We start from the raw sequence: 22,658 nt of genomic DNA, 5'->3' as shown, positions 1-22,658 counted from the left end.
ACCTGGGTTTTTTATTTATGATGCATTATGTATAAACTTATAGGGGCTGAAAGACAAGGAGAGATTTTGAGGGTTGTAGAGATTTATGAACTTCCATTCTTGAAGAAATGCTAATATCTTAAACATTTGTTTTTAAAATACTGTTCTGAGCAAGGCTGCTTATTAAATTCCTGTTAGGCATCACTCTGCTAACAGAGAAACTTCACATCTGATTTGTGAAGACCTTAGAATAAAACTCCTCAAAACAGAAAGGGAAAAATTACTTTGCATGAGAGCCCAAAATCAGAAAGAAATCTAGGGTTTTGTGGTAACAAGTCAGCTCAGAGAAAACTGAATCTGTTGAAGGAGTAAAGGCAGCTTTCTCAAAGCATCAAAAAAGCCAACCACTCTGAAATTCAATGCTCACAGGATCTCTGATTCCTTCTTGACAAGGGAGGGAGCTTGTTAGAAATTATGCTAAAAGGAGCAGCAAAGAAAAATTATTCATACAGGTGACATGGATACCACTAGGAGTTAAACAGCATCAAACAAATGGTTGAAGTATTTTCTAAATTAAAAATATAGAAAAGATGACAAATTTTGGTAGGTTAAATGTAATAACATAGTAAGGATGACAAAAGAAGTTTAAGAAACACCAGCAGTAAATCCATCAGCACATGAAGAGCAGACAGCGTGGCAGAGTGCACAGGCTCACGTGAGATTAGGGTATATACACAGCATGTGAGAACAAAAAAAAGGAATAGGAGAAAAGCAAAAGCAAAAATCTTAGGAGAGAAGGCAGATTAGATTGTTGAGTTCACGGTGAGAGAAAGAACAAAAGTACCCAATCAAGAGACTTTTTTTCTGAATAAACTGTCTGAAATGGAACTGCCAGTCAAAGAAGTTATGGTACAAGAGAATTAGATAATTGAAGTGTTATCAAGCATCCAGATCTAAGTGCATTTCACCCAGGCTCTACCAGTTTTCTGTATTCTTGTATTTTCCCTAGGTGTTAAATAGTTGGTTTGAGATTTAGTTGAAGGTTTCAGGGTTATTTTATCTCACTGGACTCATCCATGATTAAGCTAAATGGTCTAGTGAATCCTTTCTTCTCTGTTTTGTCTGTTACAAGTTACAGATGCAAGAAATCTGGGCTCGGACTTAACAGTTTTATCTTGTTTATTTACTTCATTTGGTGTAACCATCTGTGTCCAAGGTCTGTCATATATTTTGTGGCTGTTCTCCTGGGAATGGTTTCTTCAATTGAGTAAAAAGCAAATCAAAAATAGCTGTCCATATTCCTTTTGCATTATATTCTCTCTGGGGATTTTCAGTAATTTCTCTCATGCTTAGGTCCTTGAATATTTGCAGATATATTTTGTCTTCATTTTATTCTATGAAAACTTTCTGTCAAAAAATTTCTTCCTTCTCTTTTTCAGTCACATTTGGTTTGCATCATCTTATCAGAGGCATTTCTGACCCACATACACCATATGTAGAGAAAACATATCTTTTATTGGATCTCTTAAACATTATTTTTTTTCCATATTTGTAGATTTTTTTGAAGCTGTGGACTTTTAACTGTCAACAATTTAAAAAGCCTTCTCTTTTTAGAGGCTATATTTATCAATATTACTAATATGCCTCATTAGTAATTTTTCATTATTTCTAAAAAATATTTATAACTAGTGTAACATGGTTTCTAAAGAGGAAAACAAACAAAATCAAACACAACACATAGAAAAAACCTCCCATGTTTTTAATAAATAAACACTGATGTAATCTTGTTCTTCAGGGGACTTCATATGATTCTGATATGTGCATATTCTACATACCATACTATGAACATAGCATAATATGACCACTGAAAGCTGTAATAAGAGTTATAAAATAATGGCAGAATTCTGGCAATCATACCTGAATATTTGCTTTATTTACTCTATGTATATAACTAATAAATTATTTCTTAAAGTCTTTGCATAATTCTCTTAATGTTTTCCATTTAAAGCCTGTTATATTTGCAGAAATTTAAAAAAATGTGATTTATTTAAGATTTTTTATAAAATACTAGAGAGAAAAACCTGATGAAAAGGAATTCTTTACTGTGGGAGTGGTGAGTCACTGGGAAAGGTTGCCCACAACAGCTGTGCACAGCCCATCCCTGGAAGTTCTCCAGACCAGGTTGGATGGGGCTCTGAGCAGCCTGGTCTAGAGAGATGTCCCTGCCTATGGCAAAGGCGCTCAACTAAAAGACCTTTAAGGTCCCTTCCAACCCAGAACATTCCATGATCCTATGTTAATTTACATTCATTCATAAATGACATTCATCCACTCTTTTTTTCCTCCTTTGTTTGTAATATGTACATTTTCAAAATACCACTGCTCTTTTAAATGAAGCATTGAAGAATGCAGTTGAATATGCTTTTCAGATCTTTTTCACTTCAGTAGTCTGTGTTGCAGGGATTATCAATATCATAGTTTCTCACTAATGCCTGATATTTAACTTCATTCCAATTATGAACAGAGGGTGGATTTTGTTATCATTAACATACTTGCTGGCATTTAGGAAAAAAGGGATTTTATTTCTGGCTCCCACAACGAAACAGATCTTGCAGAAGGTTTGTGGCTGCTTTGTGTGTCCAGTGTTCTTGCTCTGTACCAGGAGGACTGTGAGGTTCATTTTCAGCACCTCCTCGCCTGCTCTGAGTGCTTTGGCTGAAGCACCCCAAGAGAGGAGGATCTGTTTCACTGAGAGCAGTGCACATAGTGATGGCTTGGCTGGTCCTCTGTGGCTGCTCTTTTACTCAAATGGTACTAAGCAAATACCTCATGTTTGCTAAAAGCCACTCTGCATCTCCACGCCCCTTTCCTAAACTTACTTCTAGAATATTGATAACATAATAGAAACATTTTATTTACTTTTCATACTGCAAAACTTTTTTAGTTAATGTTGTGTATAGAAATGAAATGTCTCTTTCTTTATTCCAGCTGCTGTGTGTGACTTTGAAAGAGAGAGCTGTGGCTGGTTTGAAGCTGTAAATGCAGATGAATTTGACTGGGTAAGAAGCTCCAGCAATGCTCTTCCACCTGCACTGAAGAAGCAAGCTCCTCCACTGGATCACACCTATAACAAAACTGAAGGTAAGACAAGCCAGGCCTAGAAACAGAAGTGGAATAGAAAAACCTGCTTCTTGACCAGATTTTAAGCACAGGTCATGAATGCTGTAAAAACCTTTATACACCCTTTATTTCTTTAGCCTGAAAAGTTGTTTTCTGATTTATTTTAACAGGTCATTTTATGTTCATTCTGAAGAGCAGCGACAGCATTTCACAAATAGCTCGGCTACGAAGCCCAAAGTTCAGGCAAACAGGATCAAATTGCACACTGTCCTTTTGGTATGAAATACTTTACATTTAAAAATCCTGAATTATCTCACATTGCTTCTCTTGGACTGAAATTGAGGTTATAGTTTGAAATAGATACATCTTTCTCTGGAGTATTTATTTCATTTTATTCTGTTAGCATATAGTCTTCATTTTGAAAAATACAGATGTAAGATGAATCACTTGCAGAAAAGAAGTAAAACATGACATGATGTAGTTGTCAGGCTCTGAGCAAAATTATAGTAAAGGATTGTGCCTGTATATACATGGGCAAATACCACAGTCCTTTTGCTAACAATTCTTTGGTTAAGTAAATTTGAAAATGTGAATTTTTTTTCAAGAAAAGGAAAGCACTGAAAAATCTAATAGGTCCTTGAGTCACCTTGAATATCCAAAATTAGATGTCATTATTATTAAGTAGAAGTTCCAGTGTGAGAATTGGTTCTTTGCTTCCACTTAATTTTTCATATACACAGAAAAAACCAAACCAAACCAAAACAACAAAACCCCACAACTAAAATCAACAATCAAACCCAAAAAAACATTTTCAGTAACTGTCTTGTCTCAGTCTTTGTGCAAACTTGTCAAAGATAGGCAGAAAAAATATAGCTTTGATAATTTGTTTACTAAGGCCAAACTGGTGTTACTGTTTAAATAAAGGTTTGGCCTGACCTCGATGTTATTAAGTGCAGTTTGTCTCAGAGATGTCAAATACATCTGCCATTGGAAGTGGAACTGTCTTTTTATCCAAGATTCATGACTTCAAGTTGGATATTACAAGTTGTTGGTTGTATATGTGCTTCTGCTCCCAGTATGGTTGTACAATTGTCAACCTAAGTATTTGTCAGTTTTAAATGCTGAAAGCTTAGAAGGCAATATGTTAACAAAAACTAACGTAGATAGAAAGCATATTTATGCATTCAGTAGGTGTTCTGTTTTTCCTTCTTGAAACTTTACAATCATGTACTGAATTAAATTTATAAAAAGAAATTATGCATCTGAGTGAGCAGTGTTTGTTGCTGAATATAAAAGGAAATGTGTCTCTTCAGTTCTGGTTTTCAATTTAATGAAGTATGCTTCTTCTCTCAAAATTTTCAGTTCTTGAGATGAGGCCTAAACTGATATAGCAGCCCATCCTAACATCATTCAGCAAATGGACTGACTTACAGGCCCTATGGACTTCCTATGCATCACAGAAATGTAACATAAAAGATAAGGGTCATTGTAACTGATGTGGTCTATTTTCATCATTTGCCCACTTAACATTCTTATTTTTATCATTTTAGGTATTACAATTACGGACAGTCAGTTGGGGCAGCCGAGCTGCAGTTGCTTGTGGAGGGGCTGGAACAGCCTACTGTCCTTTGGAGGACCTACTACAACAAGGGGGATCAGTGGCTGAAGGCAGTCATTCAGCTTGGACGCCTTGCGCATCCTTTCCAATTCTCACTTGATAAAATCAGTCTGGGTGTTTACGAGGGCGTCTCAGCAATTGATGATATTAGATTTGAAAACTGTGCTCTCCCACCTCCAGCATTAAGTTGTGAAGGTCCAAATCGCTTCTGGTGCAGAGACACGAAAGCTTGTATTGATCGTTTATTGGTCTGTGATCTTGTGGATGACTGTGGGGATGGATCGGATGAAGACAGCTGTGGTGAGTACTCTCCACTATTGCTTACTAACACCACAAAAAAATTGACCTGCCAATTCACCCCTGAACTGAAAGAGCACAGAATTGCTACAGCCAGTAATGATTCCACTCAGTATAGTTAGAGATAGTACAAAACAATAATTTTAAACTTAAATGCATATGATGAGTTAAACTGAGGGTAAATGGAATTCTATCTCCTTTATCCAAAGCAACTCCATTTCTTTATCTTGTCTAAAACACTAACATTCATCACAAGTTTATTTTAAAAGGGAGCATGTAAAGTCAAGGTGCTATCTTTGGTTTTACTGGCAGAAGCACAGACTTACTGATGGACTGAGTGTATGTCCTACCTCTTCTTAGGACCTATACTCTTCCTATTAAAAAAATTAAAATACCTATACTAAAGATAGGCATCATGCAGAACATATTTGTCCCCTTCAAAGGAAGCACTTGAAAGGACTGAGGAAAGCTATGAGTCGTTCCCATTTTTGACATTCACCTTGAGTGCTGAAGGGTGCTGTTGATGGTTTTTCCCCTGAAGCATACATTCATCAATTTTAAGAACTCAAGAACATTAATATAAAATAAAATTAACTAGCATTTGCTTTATCACTTCCTGAGGTAACTGAATTATGCAAATCACAATCAGTTTGAGAATGGGGGGCACCTTACATGCTCGAGGTGATATCAGTCTGCAGCAATAATTGCTGAATATCAACTTAAAATTGCTGTAAATTTAAAAGAAAGTGAAGGCTTTCCAGCTTGTCTTAGTTTTTCTACTTGCGGAATGCCTAGCTTATTTATAACCCATTTTGAGGTCTACGATAAGGTTTGAGTTGCAGTTTTAAACACCATTAAACGCAACAGCTTAATTTTAAAAATGCTATAATGTCAGTTACTGCTTATTAAAAGCAGATACAAAGTTGGAATGCAAATTCAACACATTATATTGTTTTATATTAGAAGTAATTAATACATTTTGCCTTGGTGTCAAATCAAAAAATGCAGTCGTGTTATAAACACTTTGATTTAACCCTGATAACATTATCATGTTAATATTATTGAGGATAGTAAAGATCTAAATCCCAATGTGTTTTTAGGACTATATCTGCCAAGCAAAAATACATTAGATCATTTATCACACATATGTACAAGACAGTATGGTGTGGTTTATTTCATTCAATTAATCTCAATTTTAACTCCTTTGATCTGTTCACTTTCAGTTAAAGAACTTTACAGTCTTTAATTTTAATAATGCCTAAAATTAATAACATTGATAATTTTACTCACAGTTCTGTTTATTCAATAAATTAAGTACAATTTGACAGATATGTATTGGAAATAAATATTTGCAAGGATAAAAAAAAAAAATTAAAGCACCATCCCCTTTTGATACTGCTTTTTTATTTTTGACAGTCTGCTCTCTTTACATTTCAGACCCTGACCTACAGTGTAACTTTGAAAACGGGCTGTGCAATTGGGAACAGGATGTACAGGATGACTTTGACTGGATCAGAGTACAGGGTCCAACCCCCACAGTTAATACAGGCCCATTAAAGGATCACACAACAGGCACAGCCAGAGGACACTACCTTTACCTGGAATCCTCTGAGCCACACCAATTCCGAGATAAAGCAGTTTTGCTGAGTCCTCTTTTCAACCCTTCTGGCTATGGAACCTGTGTTTTCCGCTTCTATTATCACATGTTTGGAAAAGAAGTTTATAAGCTGTCAGTCTTCCAAAGAACTGTGAGTAATGGTGAGGGATGGCTGTTGTGGTACAAGTTTGGAAATCAAGAAAACAGATGGATCAGACAGACACTCTTCATCAGCAGTTCTAAGCCATTTCAGGTATGATCCTTCTAAGTTTTGAAGTGTTTATTTGCTGCATCATAAAACATTGAGATTATACAAATAACTGCACAATCTCAAAGCTATTTGTAACTGTCTGATGAATTTTGCTTCAAAATATGTTTGTAGGTTTTTTTGAGGAAATATGTTAAATATTTTTGTTCTTGTGGTTACATTAAGTTTTCCCCTTAAACAACTTAATTTTAATATTTTGAATATGTGTTATTTAAAATGAATACTGTTGGGTTTTTTTCCGAAGGAATTGGTGAAAAAATCCAAATCTACTACAAAATAGTTTGATTCATTAATTCTGTTCAAAAGAATATCCTTTACTTTGCCTTACTTTTTAAGAGTGACAAATTAATTTTAATTATATAATACCAGAAAATATATCAATACAAAATATTTGGCTGCCAGGTTAGACTAAGAGTCAAAAATTTCTTGGAGAAATATACGATTAAAGTAAGTTACAGCTATAAATCTTGACTTATATTTTTCTCTTTTAAATATTGTAGATATCTTTAAATATTGTATTATTTTTGATTACGTGTGGTCTTTTTGTTCCAGTTGGAATATTCTGCAGGGTTATTAGAGGAGACATTGGTCCACTCAATTGTCAACTGGTCCTAAAATTACCATTCTCCTCTCCCCCATACCATATTAGAAAACGAAACATCTTCCACCTTCCTTTTAAATCCAATATAGTGCATTTTTTTCTTTAGATTGTTCATTATTATTTCCCAAAACATTATTTTTAAGTAAAGAGAAATTCTATCCTCTTTGGAGGAAAAGGCATTAATCATGCTGTGGATGCAAAGAGGCACATGGAAGGAGAGTGTTCATTTTCTGTAAAGACCTTTTGTAGAAATGTAAAGGCATATAAACATAGTGGTATCAAAGCCTCTTCCCCTTCCCCTTCCCCTTCCCCTTCCCCTTCCCCTTCCCCTTCCCCTTCCCCTTCCCCTTCCCTTTCCATATTCAGTGGTTTATCTGAAGAGCTATAAACCTCTGAGTCCTGTATTTGACCTCCTGAGAGTTAGAAAGGTCTATTCAGTAAGTGAAATGCTTTCCACATGTTGGCATTGTAAGGTTTTTTATTTTACTTTCACAGTTCTGCGCAGGGATTTTCAAATATTATTTTCATCTATTTTTTTCTCATAGTCATTTTTGAGGGCCATGAGGTGTAGGTTTGATTGTTCTGAAGAAAGTGATCAAGATCTGATGCTCATTATTGTGTATTGTGTATCTTATAATGGAGTTTGCTGTGTCACAACCTACAACACTTCAAAACTCAGAAGTTTTGAAGAGAGCTAGTTGTGTCCTGTTTCTACTAAGTTGCCAAGTGCTGATTGCTTTCCAATCTTTCTTTCTCTTTCCAAACTTTCTTTTAAGTGTATAGTGTTTAAATATACTATATTTGAAGTATTTCTGCTGATATTTGTACTCAGCCTCTCAGTTGGTTTCAGGCTCTCTCCAGGCTGTGTAACTGTATTAAAACTGTAGCTTCTATATTTACTACACTGTGTTCCCAACACCCCTTAAACTTCGGGTTTCACCGCTTTCACACCACGTGCTTAAAGTCTTTCAGGTCACCTCAATGATTCAAATGAAGTGTTTAGATTCACTTGAGAATGGATTTTTTTTTTCATGAAAGTCTAAAAACTAAGTAGTCTAAATAAAGATAGAAGTTTTAAATAATTTTCTGGTCAAAATACATGTGTTGGCTTCATAATCTTCTGTCTCTAACCAAAGCATCTTGTCAGCTCTTACAGGATTTTCAGAGATTCCTAGTGAATAGAAAATGTTAGATTCTAGGAGCAAAGATAGTCCAAGTCTTTGTCAGTCAGACCTTCATTTTGCTTTTTCTCTTCTAAATGTGTGAGATAATCATACATCTGAGATGTGTCCTCTTCCTCTTTCCTCCCTATGTAAGTAGGTCATTTGTTGACCCTAGTCAGAGAAATAATAACTATAAATAATAAATCCCTCCAATTCACATTTTCAGTTTATTTGCTGAGCATGAGGAGCCAGCTTTGGGAGCATATAAACAATTGTGCCTATACACCAACTCCTAGGAAAAGGAGGAATTGTCAGCCCAAAATTCAAAGCAGCAGAGAAAGGCATTTGAGAGCCTCTTGAAAGTCAGATTCTCTTTTCAAAGTTTTGAACTCTATAGGTATGAAACTCTAGGCCCTTTAATTGAATGCTCTGGCAGAAACTAAAAAGCAACAGCAGACTCCCTTGGCTCTCACCTACTCCCAACAAGCCTCAGAATCTTAATTTTTTTGAGAAAGCTTTGTTCTGGCTGCCATTAAACCATGGTGACATTTGTTGCTGCTCTATTGGATATTTTCCACCTGAGTGTTACATGTGACAACATTGAGAACAATGGGAGTAGCTGGAGGTGGAAAAGGTAAATTCAGAGCTAAACTATTTAAACAAAAAGAATTCAGTTTTCTGAGACAAAATTAAGCACCTCTGTCAAATACTATTACTGTCAAGTATTAAAAAGAGTCCCAAATACACATGCACATAAAAATTTTGTAGCTTTATTGATCTAGAGTTTCTCTTCCTCTGCACAGCCTATTATCTGCAAGAAATTATACAATTTTTAAATTGGAAAAATTCATGTTTAAAATAAATTTCTTATAAACTATTCCTTTTAATTCCATGGGATACTTATTTCAACATGAAAAAAACCCACTGTCGAGTATCCTTGTCTCTTTACTTCTTCTGCATTTATTTTCATCCTGAGTTTACTTACATGTCTTTTCTTTAGATAAATGCTTGAAAAGATAGCAAAAAGCTTGTCCATGGTAATCTACTCATATTGATGATGAATAGTGTTTCCTTTATCTTCTTCAGAATAATCATATCTGTAATAGTTTCTGCTCAGAAGGTGCAAAGGTTCTATTTTAACATTTTTAAAAAAAAATACTCTCTTAGCTTGCTCTATGGATTCATATTTCTGATGATACAGAAAAGGAATAATGATATGTGAAAAATGGCAAAATGCCACAGCTCAATCCTTTTGGCAATGTAGTCTCCTTTTTGTCATGATAGAAATCACACACCAATTATGTGTATCTTAAGAGACCTAGGGCAACTTTACTATATTGCAAAACATATTATTAAAAAAAGAATCATTATCTTTACCCCAACACAGTTATTCCCTGTTTGCTCATGCAGATTATACATTTTTCTCTGTAAACAAAGATGGTTATAGATCTTTGATACTGCAAAGTGTAAGTAGTACATTAGGGAGTCTATCATCATTTTGTGATAATTTTTTAAAGGTCAGTTTTGCATTTTATTCATTGGCTCTTATCAAATTTAAAAATGCAAGTACAATGTTTAAGTCCATGGTTAACTATTAGTGCAATATTTGGTTTCATTACTAAAAATTCTGAGTATCATATATAAAATCTTACTTGTCCCTTCAAATATAAGTTTCTCCATTTAAGTGTGAAAAATAAGGACCAAAATCAGAAGAAAATAAATAATACAAAATAACATTGCAATTAAGTAGCTATAAAATGCATTTGGCAATTTCCTATTTTACAAGTGGTTAAGAAAAGTAAACAAAAAGTAAACAAAAAATCCACTATAATAATTTTAATTTTTTATCAATTAAGTATTACCTCAGAAAGTAATGGAATATTGATTGAAAATTAGCATGATACATTTGCCATGAATATAGAATAGCACTATATTCTGTGAACACAAATATAAAACAATATTCTTTCTCCAACTATTATTTTTATCTGTTGTGCTATTTTTTTTAAGATACAGTTACTTGTATTATGGTTTTTGTTATGATTTTGACATATCAGTTTCATATCAAACACATATGTAGTGAGCATACGTCTTTTACATCCAGGCTCTTGTCATTCATCTTGTCAAGAGAGATAGGAAGTGCTAAAAGTCGTACCTAAGTTACTAAGCTGGTTGGGTTACAATCACATAGGCTGTTCTGCCTTTTCTTCTCTACTCTTCCTTTTCACTCCTCAGTGAGATGAGATGAGATGAGATGAGATGAGATGAGATGAGATGAGATGAGATGAGATGAGATGAGATGAGATGAGATGAGATAGCAGCTGTTCTTTGGGGGTTTTGATGACCTGCTCTGCAGTAAGTGAAATGGCACAACAAAAATCACTCTTCCGTTATTTTTGCAATTCTTGCTTTTTCTTGGCAATTACTTTTCTGAGGAAAGAGAGGATTGATCAACACCCTCACCCCACCAGCCATTTCTGTAATGAAAGACTCAGAATTCTAGTGGTAAATGGAAATATTGGTGTAATTGCATTTTTAAAACTATTTTTATAGTGGTTTGCGGTTCTGCTTCAAACAAGAGTCCACTGTGGCAATTTTTGAGGGTTCAGAATGTAATGTTTTTCTTTCATACATTTCTAGTGATGATAATTGCATTTCATACATGAATAGTGCAGGGAGACTTATAGAAAACTAAATACCCTTTTTACCAATTTAAGACAAGATAATGACTCACTAGTCTTCTTTGTTATCTAAAATATCCTTTAAGTAAGAACGATTCCATTTCCTACATAACAAGCATCAGAAGTATGGAAATTACAAATTTTAGATACAAATCTTGTATCCCATTTCACAGCCCCTCAGAGAGAATATTTTAATAGGGATTGTAACATCGATAGTTTTGTAGACTTACTTGTGTAAGAATTTTTCAGTCTTCTCTAGTAATTAATTGATAAGCATCAGGTTGAAATTCTGGACTTATACTGGTGTATTCCAGAATATGTTGCTGATCAAACTTAACCAGATTTCTTTGCCTGCAACTTCTCTGGAAGAGTGTGCATTGCTCTTTATTGTCCCAAGGAGAACTATTATTTCCTAGTGTGAAAAGCACAGGAAGAAAGAAAACAAGCCAAAGTAATTGTGTATTTACCCTTATTTTTTGGAACATTAAACTGGGGGGAAAAAAATTGGAAATGTTTGACCCTTTCTAGAACACTTGGGTAAACAGTGTTCCTTTCAGAAAGAAGGTTGCTTGAGACTTAGCAGAGAAACATCTAATCAACAGTGTTAAAAAAACTTCATAAAGACCATTAGTAATTTTTCTGAATAGAGACAAGAGAGGTATTCTATGAAATCTTTGCATAACACATCCAAGCAAAAGGAAATAGTATTTTAGGATGGTCTGTTGTACAGCTCACTGCTGGTGGATGTTTTGTGTACAAGAAGCTACAAATGAAGTCAATAAGTAACGTGGCAAATTGTCAGAAGCAAAGTCTGTTAAAGGCTGGAAGAACAATAACGAGACTATGGCCTCCCACCTGCCCTACACTGCAAAGTCTGAGTGGAACCACCGTGTGCCAGGATGTGGCATTGCTGTGGGTGATGCCATCCATGGAGACACACACTGAGCTGTGACAGCCAGCCTTGCCACCACGCCTTGCGAGGCGCTCTGCTGCACAGGGCTTTTCATGCATTGGGAGATTCATTCTCTTTGGTATTCTACCTGTAACTTCAGATTTTCTGCAGCCGCTTTTGCCCTTATTGAACCAGGTTTATTATTGTCAAGTGTTGTTAGCCTTCTGCCTTGATTTGATTGTCTACCTGCTTCCTTCTTCAGGGCCTCATTTCAGCGTGTTTTGACATACCAGTAGGAGTTTGTTAATGTTTAGTTGGTCAGGTACACATTTTTCATTAAAATCTGGTGTTGAAGCAGCTCTGAACTTATCAAGGACTTCTCTGAGACATTTATTACGTGTCTAATACCTACTTGTGATCATTTATATTGCTTTTGATGCATTCCCTGGTAGTAATTTCCACACAAAGATTTAGAGAGCATGGATTTCCACTCAAAAAACAGATTCAGTTTCAATTTTCAATTTATCAGTCCTCATCTTCCTTCTCCTACTCTTCTCCTTTGTACTTCCCCTAATAATCTGCTGAGATTAGTATTCAGGAATTCTTTTTTTTTTTCTTATTTTTCCCCTGTCCTTTAAATGTTACCATTTGCTTTTGTTCCACCTTACTCCTCCAGTAGTACTTCAAATAAATGGATATCTAGACATATTTTCTGCATCTCAGTAGGTATTTTTTTGACTATTCTTCTTTGTTTCTGATCTGTATATTGGCTTCTTTCATCCCTGATACCTCTTTGAATATTGCACAATACTCTGTGGTTTTTAGGTTTTTACATTAGCATTGTGCTGTTGGTTTCTGGTTTGTTTACAGTAATCATTAATCATTCTCATTTTGTTTTCAGTGTGGCATTGTACAGTACTGCCTGCAGTTTCAGGCAGACCTGTTTTATATATAGCTATATATATATATATATATATAGCTATATATATATATATATATATATAGCTGTATACAGTTTTGTATATAGCTGGCTCTGGAGCAAGTTTTTTTTTTTAATTGGCTAATATGGACCTTTAAATATCCAAATGCACTGGAATGGGATGAGACATCTTGCACCAGATAAAAGGTTGCTTAAATTCTCATCTAACCTGACCCACACATTTCTCACCATCATTGTAAAAAATTTCTTTCTTCAAGTCTAATCTAAATCTCTTTCGATTTAAAATCATTGTATCTTATCCTGTCAGTATAAGTCTTGGAAAAAAGTCTCTCTCCATCTTTCTCATGAGCCAGCTTTAAGTATTGAAATGCTGCCATAGGGTCTGCACATATCCTTCCTTTCTCTAAATTCAAGTCTTTCATACTGTGTTCATAGGAGAGGTGTTCCAACGCTCTGACCAGTTTTTGTGGCCCTCTCCTAGACCTGCTCTTACAGGTCCATGTGGTTCTTATGCTGAGGAATCCAAAGCTGGATGCAGTACTCAAGGTGTGGGCTCACCATGGTGGGCAGTGGCAGAATCACCTCCCTTAACTGGTTGGCCTCACTTTTTGTATAAAGCACAGGGCAAAGCCTACACAATCCTGCAAGTTATTTAAACAAAAAAGGAAAAAAGACCAACCAACCAAAAACAATAACCAAATACCTAAACCCCAAAAAATTGTTGTCCTACCTGTATGTAACACTCATGCCTTTTTAGAATGTGTCCTGGCAGGTGTGATGTGCAGAGACAGTTTCAGGATGTCTGAACTGTGCCAGAGGTTGCTCTGTCAGTCCAAATTTTGTGGATTAGTCCAAGTTTCTCCTGTTGAAGTGTCAGTGTCTTTTGGTATGGTAGCTCTAATTCTTGCACTTGTAGGTCCTAAGCTCCATCATTTCCCATCCTCATGACCAGCCTCAAGGGGCTGTAGAGGGCCAGGAACAAAAGATGACATACCTCATGTCCATCTCATGTTCATACTTCATGCAGAGCTTGTATAGGCTCTAGTTTGGGCAATTCATGCTCAGGCTGCCTAAGTAGTCCACAGTCTAGGTCAGAAGCAACATACACGTAGAGTGGACAATGTGGGAACCAAGGCACTTGTGGGAAGGGGTGAAAAATAACCTTAAGACTTTGTGGTTAGTGGTGAACTTTGTGTTGACAGTGAAGAATATTCAATACCTACAGTATGAAGTGAAATACAGAGAATTTTCATGCTGAAAATGTGTGTGGTACAATGCTGTGTATTTGAAAAATAAGTAGTGTGAGTTTTTAAAAAAGTCTTTCCTAAACAATGGTGTTGCCATTTTTGATAAATGGGTTTCAGAACACAGAAAGCTGTGGAAACAAGGAAATCACATGAGAAATCAGGAAAATACATTGTATAAACCTTCAGAGAAAATTTTTTTGGGCTTAGTTCAGGTGTTTGGGAAAGATAGAGGCCTTTTGTTCAATGCTATCAGAATACTAAAGAGATAATTTACTGTAACAATAGAAATAATTGATTCTTTGTGCTATTATTTTATTGATATGTTGTGGAAAACTTGTCATGATGTCATCAAGTCACAACATGTGCACATAGGGGACAAGGAATAAGAATTTCTAATCTACCTTTAATAATGCTTTTTCCAGTGAAAATTATATTCTTAACTTCATGTCTGTCTTCCTTGCAATTTGTTTTTTCTTGAGAGGGGAGAGAACAAGGGGGCCAGGGTGAGTTCTTTTTACCTTTTTTGTCCTTATTTACATGCAGGCTGCTCAAAGGAAATCACAAAAGTTAAAATCGCCTTTTTATTCTCTACTGAACTGTGAAGTTCTGCCCATGTTTTAAATATGGAAAACCTGAAGTAATGAAAAGTTTTCACTATCTTTCAGAACCCACAGCCCACTGAGAAAATGTGTTGGGCCATTTCAAGGGATATCATGTAAGAGAGGAGTTTTGTTTCCCTGAAAATTAAGAGTGCTGTTTCACTTTTCCTATTGATATTAATATATTACTTATCAGCAACTGCTGAACAGGAAAATAAGACTTGGATAGCTTTTCAAGGAGAAGGAAAATGTTAGTGACTTTTATCTCATGGCTTAACTGGATCTAGAAGCCATCTTTGAAAATATAACAGGAAGATCACAGGAAAGCTGTGCTTTGTTGAAGATTTAATTAAATTTCTTTTCATAGGGCTATGCTTTATATCAAGCATAATTTTAAAAATATTGTTTACAATCTTTCTGTTTTTTGAGTATGCTTATAGCAGAATTAAGAAAAATGTAGAAATCTACTCCCACTGAAGTATGTGTCAAAACTCTCATTAACTGTAATGAAGACAGGATTTCATGTTAACCCACATATTCAGGTGATATCTCTATCTTACTGTTTCCTTACTTTGGGAGGTTAAGGCCATATGCATGGATGTAGGAGCAGCAATTCTATATAACTAAGTCAGGAAAATCTTTTGGTTCAGGAGAGGTCCAGATCTTTAGGCAGAAGGTCTAATAGTGATCCCTCTGCTCACTAGCATTTGCTGCTGATCAGATAATTGACTGTTTATGACCACAAGTGTATTCACAAGCATTGAAAAGAAAACAGTCAGTGCCTCCTAGGATGGTCCTTATCTCAGCATGGAAGAATTGCCTTTGCAGTAGACTCTGCACAGATCAGATTAAAGTCTATCCATTCAGCCCAGTGCAGACTTCCCTAGACAGAGATGTGAAGATGTCATTCTGAAGCCCCTTATGTCTTGGTATGCTCTGCTGTACAAAAGGGAAGGACCGAAATACTCAGGTCATAGCAAGTCATCCTGGTCAATGTGGGACACTTTCAGGACCATAAGTCCCAGGTATTTGATATAGTAACTCAGCCAGAACCCTGGGGTGCTTTTGTTTGTTTGTTTGTTTTACTTATTTACATATAAAATCAGTGGAAAACTGTATTTGGGAGAAAAGAAAGCAGACTTAGTATATCTTTGTAGATTAAGTCAAAGCTAACCATGAATTTAAGGTGATTTAAACATAGTTTCATAATTATAATTGCTATATAGATGTTTCTCAAGTGGGCAGGCTAAACATGTTGCTTTATAAATCTAGAATCTCAGAAATTTTTTGGCACTGACAATATGGTACTCCTGCAATAATTCTTCCAGTGCTAATATCACAGAGTGACAATAGGATCTGTTCTCTTGAATGAAGTTTTGTGACCTTAATACAGGAAAGTAAAGACTCTGAGAATATATAGTTATTAATCCCACCAATATCACTGAATAGTCTAAAACAGGATGGAAATGTGATTCATCCCTGCACTTTAGAGAAATGCTGTGAAAAACATCATAAATCAGCATGAGGGTTCACAAGCTTATAGCGAAGTGTGATAAAGTGCTTTACTGAACTAGAACTAGTGTTTTCCGGTATCTTGTAAAACCAAGCACTGTAAAACATCAAATATTTGACACAAGATTTTTCATATTTGATGTGTGTAACCTTAAGAATGCTGGTAACAATTCATTTGGACACCTGTGTGAAAGGACTTTATTTCAACTTTTGGAGTCTTGAGACATTAATTTCTAAAGCATTTTCAATGGTCATAAAAGAAAGGGGCTGATGAGCTTGAAGAAGGGCAGTGTGATCTTGAGCTTTTCAGTGGGTATGATTTAAATGATGTGGTGACCCAGTGTTGATAATCTTTCCAGAAGCTGATGGCAGGTCTCCACTTGTGATTGCTTTTGGTGTTAGAAGGGTTCCATGCAGCACATAACAGCTCTGTTTGCCTAAATCATTCCCCCCAGGTGAGAGAAAGCTGGAACAGACAGTGACAACTCATGCATCCATTTTTTTTCCTAAGCAAAAACATTTTGCAGATGGTACAGAGGAACGTTTCAGCTCCACATAAACAGAATGCAACTAGTGGACACCTAAATGAGAGATTGGGGGAATGATTTCAAGTCCACAGTGCCTAGCCCTTTGATGGCAGCTGAGGAAACAGAGAAACAAAGCCAAGGAGAAATAAATCACCTTGTTTGGACTCATCAAAGCAGTCAATATCTTATTTGACATGAATTAATAACTACTCAAAAATTCAAAATCAAATCTAAATTTCTATTGTTTTAATAAAACTTTTTCTGAAAGAATTGTGCTTTATTGGAAATAGTTTTCCTTTTAATGTGTATATCTTGAGAAATTATTATATATTATTATGTTCATGCATTCTTGAAAAAATCAATTTACAGTGAAGACTTATGACATGATCATTGGATGAAAATATTTTAACAAAAAGCTTTGAAGATTCGTTCTTTGTCTTATGCTTTTCCTGTAATTACAAAAGTTCCGTCACTTCATAAGAAATGTATTGCTTTTTTGAAGAAAAGTTATTATACGTTATTATACAATTTTCTTTATTCATCCCTAGCATTAAAACATAAGGGTAGTTTGCTGCAGAGATATGCAGATATTACTTTGTTTTCAGTAAGTTACAAAAAAATAGTTTACGGAAAAGTGTTTTGTCAGTTATTTGTGTGGTTCTTCTTTCCTGTTCAAACCAAATCATACAATTTCTCACCAGAAATCATTGTAGAAACCTAATCTAAATTACCATGCTCTAACTGGAAATAAAAATCACTAAATAACCCTGTTGACCCCTCCTGTGACAAACTTGAGTTACTGTTTGTCTAAATTACAAGTTGAATGCATTAGAACAAATATCACCATTTCCTATACATTTGGAAACCCTCAGAATTGTTAATATGCCACAGTTTTTGAAATTAATTCCATTCTATCTTAAACTATACTTGTGTAGAAATTAAGATTTTACTTTGGTTACCTTCAATGGGAATTGGCTAGTGACAGAAATGAGCATCACAGTAAAAACTGAGCATTTGTACAGAACAATATTATCCATTGTAATTCCCCTATTAGGATTTGTCATAATGTCACTCCACTCTTCAAAATCTTATTTTGTTCAAAATCTTAAGGGATCATTCTCTCTGTGCATACAGAGTGTCATTCTAATACAGTCTGTTTTCATGGAATTGGGTTTTTTCCCCTTTTTTTATGTCAAATACACTTTGATACCTTTATGGATTTCATTGAGTCTGGATCTTAGACTTCTGAAAACATGAAATTGGAAACTGTTTATTCTTATTCAAATAATAAATGTGATGTGAAATGAATTTCACAGCAGATGAATTTCCCAGAGGTTGCTTTATAATATCTTATGAAGTTTGCGGAATTATGTCTGGTAAATTAATTTAAGTGGTCAAAGTTTAACCACAGCTGCAGAGAGACTATGCTCTGTACTGAAGCTCTAAACTCTCATTTTCAGTTTTAAGTGTACAACTATGTTACTATTACATTTTCTGTGTTGCTAATGTCTTCATGCTATATTTCAAAGTATCAGACTCCCAGGTGCATAGATAAATGTAAAAAAATAATGTGGGTGGAGAGATTTTTAAACAACATAATCATAATGATAATCAGTATAAGGGTTTTCTGAATTCAATTCCGCTTAGAGAACTGTGTCCTGTCACTTCTAACTTTGGAAATATTTAATTCTTTTAAAAACATATTCCTGCTTAAGGTGCAAGAGAGCAGCTTTCTTGGAGGAAACTTTGGTGGAAGATGCTGTATAAGGATGTCCTCAGCCCCTGTGTCTGTCAGGACTGGGGACATGGGCACAGGTGGATTTGGAGACTGAAGCTCCTTGCACATTCAGCAGTTATATCCACAAGTTCACAATCCAATCCCATGGAAAATTAGTGTAGTTGTGAGGGTATTTGGGTTTATCTTAGAAATAGCTGTGTAATTAAATAAACTTGCTGCCTCTTTTTCTAAATTTGAGCAAATTAATAAGTAATTAATTGCAGGTAGATAGTCATTCATGCTTTGAAAACAAATTGAAAATGATATTTAAATTGCTGTGTGTTTGCCAGCCAAAATTACAGTGGAAGGAAATTTGTAATTTTGGAATAATAACTTTTCTTGCATGGCTTTTCCAAATAGTAGATGTTTTTGTTTGCCCTGTTTCCTATTTCTAACCATTTTATTGCTATTGGTACCAGTACTGTAGCATTCTCCCCATTTTAATCTAAAATACTCAAAAGCCTGGGGTAGTATTGTAAAGAATATTTGTAGGTATCCTGAGGGAAAAATAAGAATCCCATACTGGTGTGAGAGCAATAAAAAGCATTGATGTCATTTATTGTTGTCGTTCACATGAAATATATTTTGTGCTAAAATGGCCCATCTGGAGCATATCCATACTAGGGGACATTTACCTGTCTTCTTTTAGCAAACTCATTTATTTTGTTTAATGGACATAATATATAAATGAAGTGTAATCATTTTTATTTACTCTGGTGATGTCAGCATCAGTAATAAATCTACAATTCACATGCAACGTCAAAATAGCAGAAACAAATTTGTCAGTGTTAACATATTTAGACTGATATTATTCTTCTACTTTTACAGGGTTAGGGCCATTCCTTGGATCATTTAAGTATTTTTCCCTTCTGTTACAGGATAATAAATTTCAAGTGTAATGTTTAAAAGGTCTCTGTACATGTCATATGAAAAATGGTTCTTGTTGAATATAACCTTTCTTTATAAATAAATTACAACAAAAATAGTAGAACAAACAGTACTCTGAAGCAGAACCATCATATTTTTGCCTCTATTTATCCTTCATTAGTGTGTAGGAATTTTTTACTTAAGTGAGGAAAAAACTGAAAAAAAATGCATTAGAAATGGTATACAGCATTTCTGAAACTGAGTGTGTGTGTGGCATGTAAAATAAGGATTTAAAACAATGGCAAAGAAATAAGTTTTTGAACTCTGATGGATCAGCAAAAGCATATTTTTTTAAAGTGTGTGGTTTGAGAAGGCTTAATTATTTTATAAATAGGGGTTTATTATTTAGTTAATCTAAGAATACTCTTATCAAATTTTTCACTAATCACCTGCTAGATATTTATCACTCAGCAACAGACAGAAGAGGACGTTTATTCAGTCTTCCAGAGAGTATTTCACAAACACCAACTTCTCCTATTCCTTGGCAGTAGAAAATAATGAAGCAAATACAGCATTGACAAGTCTGATGAAACAGTAGAATTTTTTTCTTTAAAAGGTTCCATAGCTCATTTCTTACCTGCCTAATTGTTTTCATCATACCGTAATTTGTGTGAGTCTATAATTTTTTTCCATGAATGGTATTATATTTAAGCATGATTAATGTTATTCTAATAAGTACCAAAGGAGGTAATCATAATATGCCACTTATGATAATGTCTTGCCATCATTTTATATCACAGTGATGTTTCAGTGAATTTACACCATTGTGAATCCAACCATTCTGTTATGGTTCACTATGATTAATGTGACCACCAGTGAAACCTGACAATAATTAGTCACTCTTATAAATTGTTATTAAATAGACTGTATCCCCCAGAATAAATTTAATCTCATTTTAAGTGAGAAACATGCCAAATAACTCCTCTATCAATTAAAAAGAAATATTTAATGAGAAGTGGACTTCTACTATACACTGAAACATGCTTTTTTAATTCTTGTTTTCCTAGATTTTGGTGAAAGGTATCGTAGGAGATGGTTTCACTGGAGACATTGGACTCGATGATGTGTCTTTTCTGGGCTGTACTCTTTACCATGGTAAGAGTTGGAATGCACATCTCCAAGCTGTGAGCTGATTCATTGCTGCCATTTGTAAATATCGCTACTAGAAAAATAAAAGCCAGGTTAAAATGTGAGTCAGGAAATCCAGATTTGTTTCTCTGCTCCTCAGACTCTCATATCCAGGCATCAGGACAAAATAGGTTATGCTGTGCATGTAAGGTCCAAAAGAGATCCTTAGTGAGAAGGGTGCAGATTCCATACTCTTTTCGCTCTTGACTCCTAGAAGGTAAAAGAAACTTAGCTGTGTGTGAAGGAACTGAAATTGCATTCTGCCAATTCAGTTTGATACAGCTTTCCACCTCCCCCAATAATTCTTAATGTAGTTACTGTGCCAATTGCTGCACGTGACAGCACACAAATAGTTCAGGTGATAGAGCAACCAGTTGTCAAAAGTCATTGTTACCAAGTGCAGAACAATCTCTACAGAATTGTAAAATATTATATGCCAAAATACATGTACTTCAAGACCAGATTCAGGATGTGGAGCTTACCACAGAATAAATTTTAAGAGAGCTGCTGTCAGCTGCAGCAGGCATTGCAAGGTTATATATGGTGTGACAGTTGCTCTAAAGTCATGACAGGGCTGTCGAGCAGCAAACAAGTTAAAAGAGTGTCTGAGTATTAGTATCCTAGCACTTGCTCTAAAACACCCTAGTGTAGATGCATTTTGTTCTGCTATTCCAAAAATTTCTTATGATTTGTTCTATGAGGAATATCAAATGTGTATAGTATTCATTTTGTAGATAATTATCTAGTGTTTTACCATATTTATACAGGGTAAAGCAGTTATTATAACATTTTGGATATGAAGGCTTTTTATAAATACTCAGTTAATGGATTGTTCCTTATGTTCAGGGAATAAAATCGTAAAATAACTAATCAGAAAATCCATATATAATTTCAAATTAGTTATGAAGACAACTTTAAACAAGAAATTGGAAAACATAGAGGGTCAGAGTTTCAAAGTTCATAACTAAGAAAAAAAACCCTTATTGTGTGTGGAAAGATAAATTGAAAATACTCAAGTATCATGGTGGACAGGAATGAGGTTCTGTATATTTTTAAAATTGAGAGCAATTTTTGGGACAGTCTAGGGTCCTGTCTTAATTTTATTTCCTCCATGTCATAAAAATATTAAAAAAAAATAAAAATCAAAGAGACTGTGGGATTTGCCTGCAAAATAGACAACAGCTATGGCATACTCCATCATATTTAACACCAGTTGGATCAGGTTGAAAAAGCAGGATTCCCCTGTCCCTGCACACTAGAATCAAGCACTACCCAGTTACTCTAGGTCCAATTTAAGTGACCAAATACTGACTGGAAGAGATGGGCTTGGTGGTAAAGTCTCTCATAAGTAACATGAAAGAGGTTGAATCTTTTGAATCTTGAGTGTACATCTTGAACACATCATTTGAATGCCCTGACCTGAGGCTATTCAGTGATGCTTACTCTGGACAAAATGGTAGTCAATAAAGTGTAGAAAATAAATTGTTTCAAAATAGAGGAAGTATCAGATCTGCCTTTCTTTTCAGGTGTTGTGAAGGCTATGTTTATTTAAAATTTCTTCTTCCATTTCAGTGTAGCAGGAGCAGAACCTTAAATGTGGCATTTGTATTTAAAAATTTCTGACCAATAAGGTATTGCTGTTATTCTGAGTTGTAGATATATGTATCAATTAATACAATTCTTACTTCAAAATATTCCTTCCCTTAATTCTTTTGTTTGAGTTTTAGAACATTTTGAGAATATCAGTCATTTGACTGGAAAAATAAATTATTTAATTTCATAGATTTG

General features: G+C 34.9%; 1 protein-coding gene across 2 annotated transcripts in view; it reads left to right on the top strand.

Moving 5' to 3' along the window:
* The window catches only part of MALRD1 (MAM and LDL receptor class A domain containing 1), a 235,211-nt gene that overhangs the window by 55,069 nt on the left and 157,484 nt on the right, over nt 1-22,658 (top strand). For both annotated transcript variants that reach the window (XM_064408462.1, XM_064408463.1), the window contains exons 15-19: nt 2,968-3,120; nt 3,270-3,375; nt 4,650-5,017; nt 6,452-6,864; nt 20,750-20,837. In XM_064408462.1, coding sequence (XP_064264532.1) covers nt 2,968-3,120; nt 3,270-3,375; nt 4,650-5,017; nt 6,452-6,864; nt 20,750-20,837 — 1,128 coding nt within the window. The remainder of the gene's footprint in view (nt 1-2,967; nt 3,121-3,269; nt 3,376-4,649; nt 5,018-6,451; nt 6,865-20,749; nt 20,838-22,658) is intronic.

Source organism: Passer domesticus, chromosome 1 (assembly GCF_036417665.1).
Source record: "Passer domesticus isolate bPasDom1 chromosome 1, bPasDom1.hap1, whole genome shotgun sequence".
In the NCBI taxonomy this organism is placed as follows: Eukaryota; Metazoa; Chordata; class Aves; order Passeriformes; family Passeridae; genus Passer; species Passer domesticus.
This window is presented reverse-complemented; position numbering and strand designations above follow the sequence as displayed.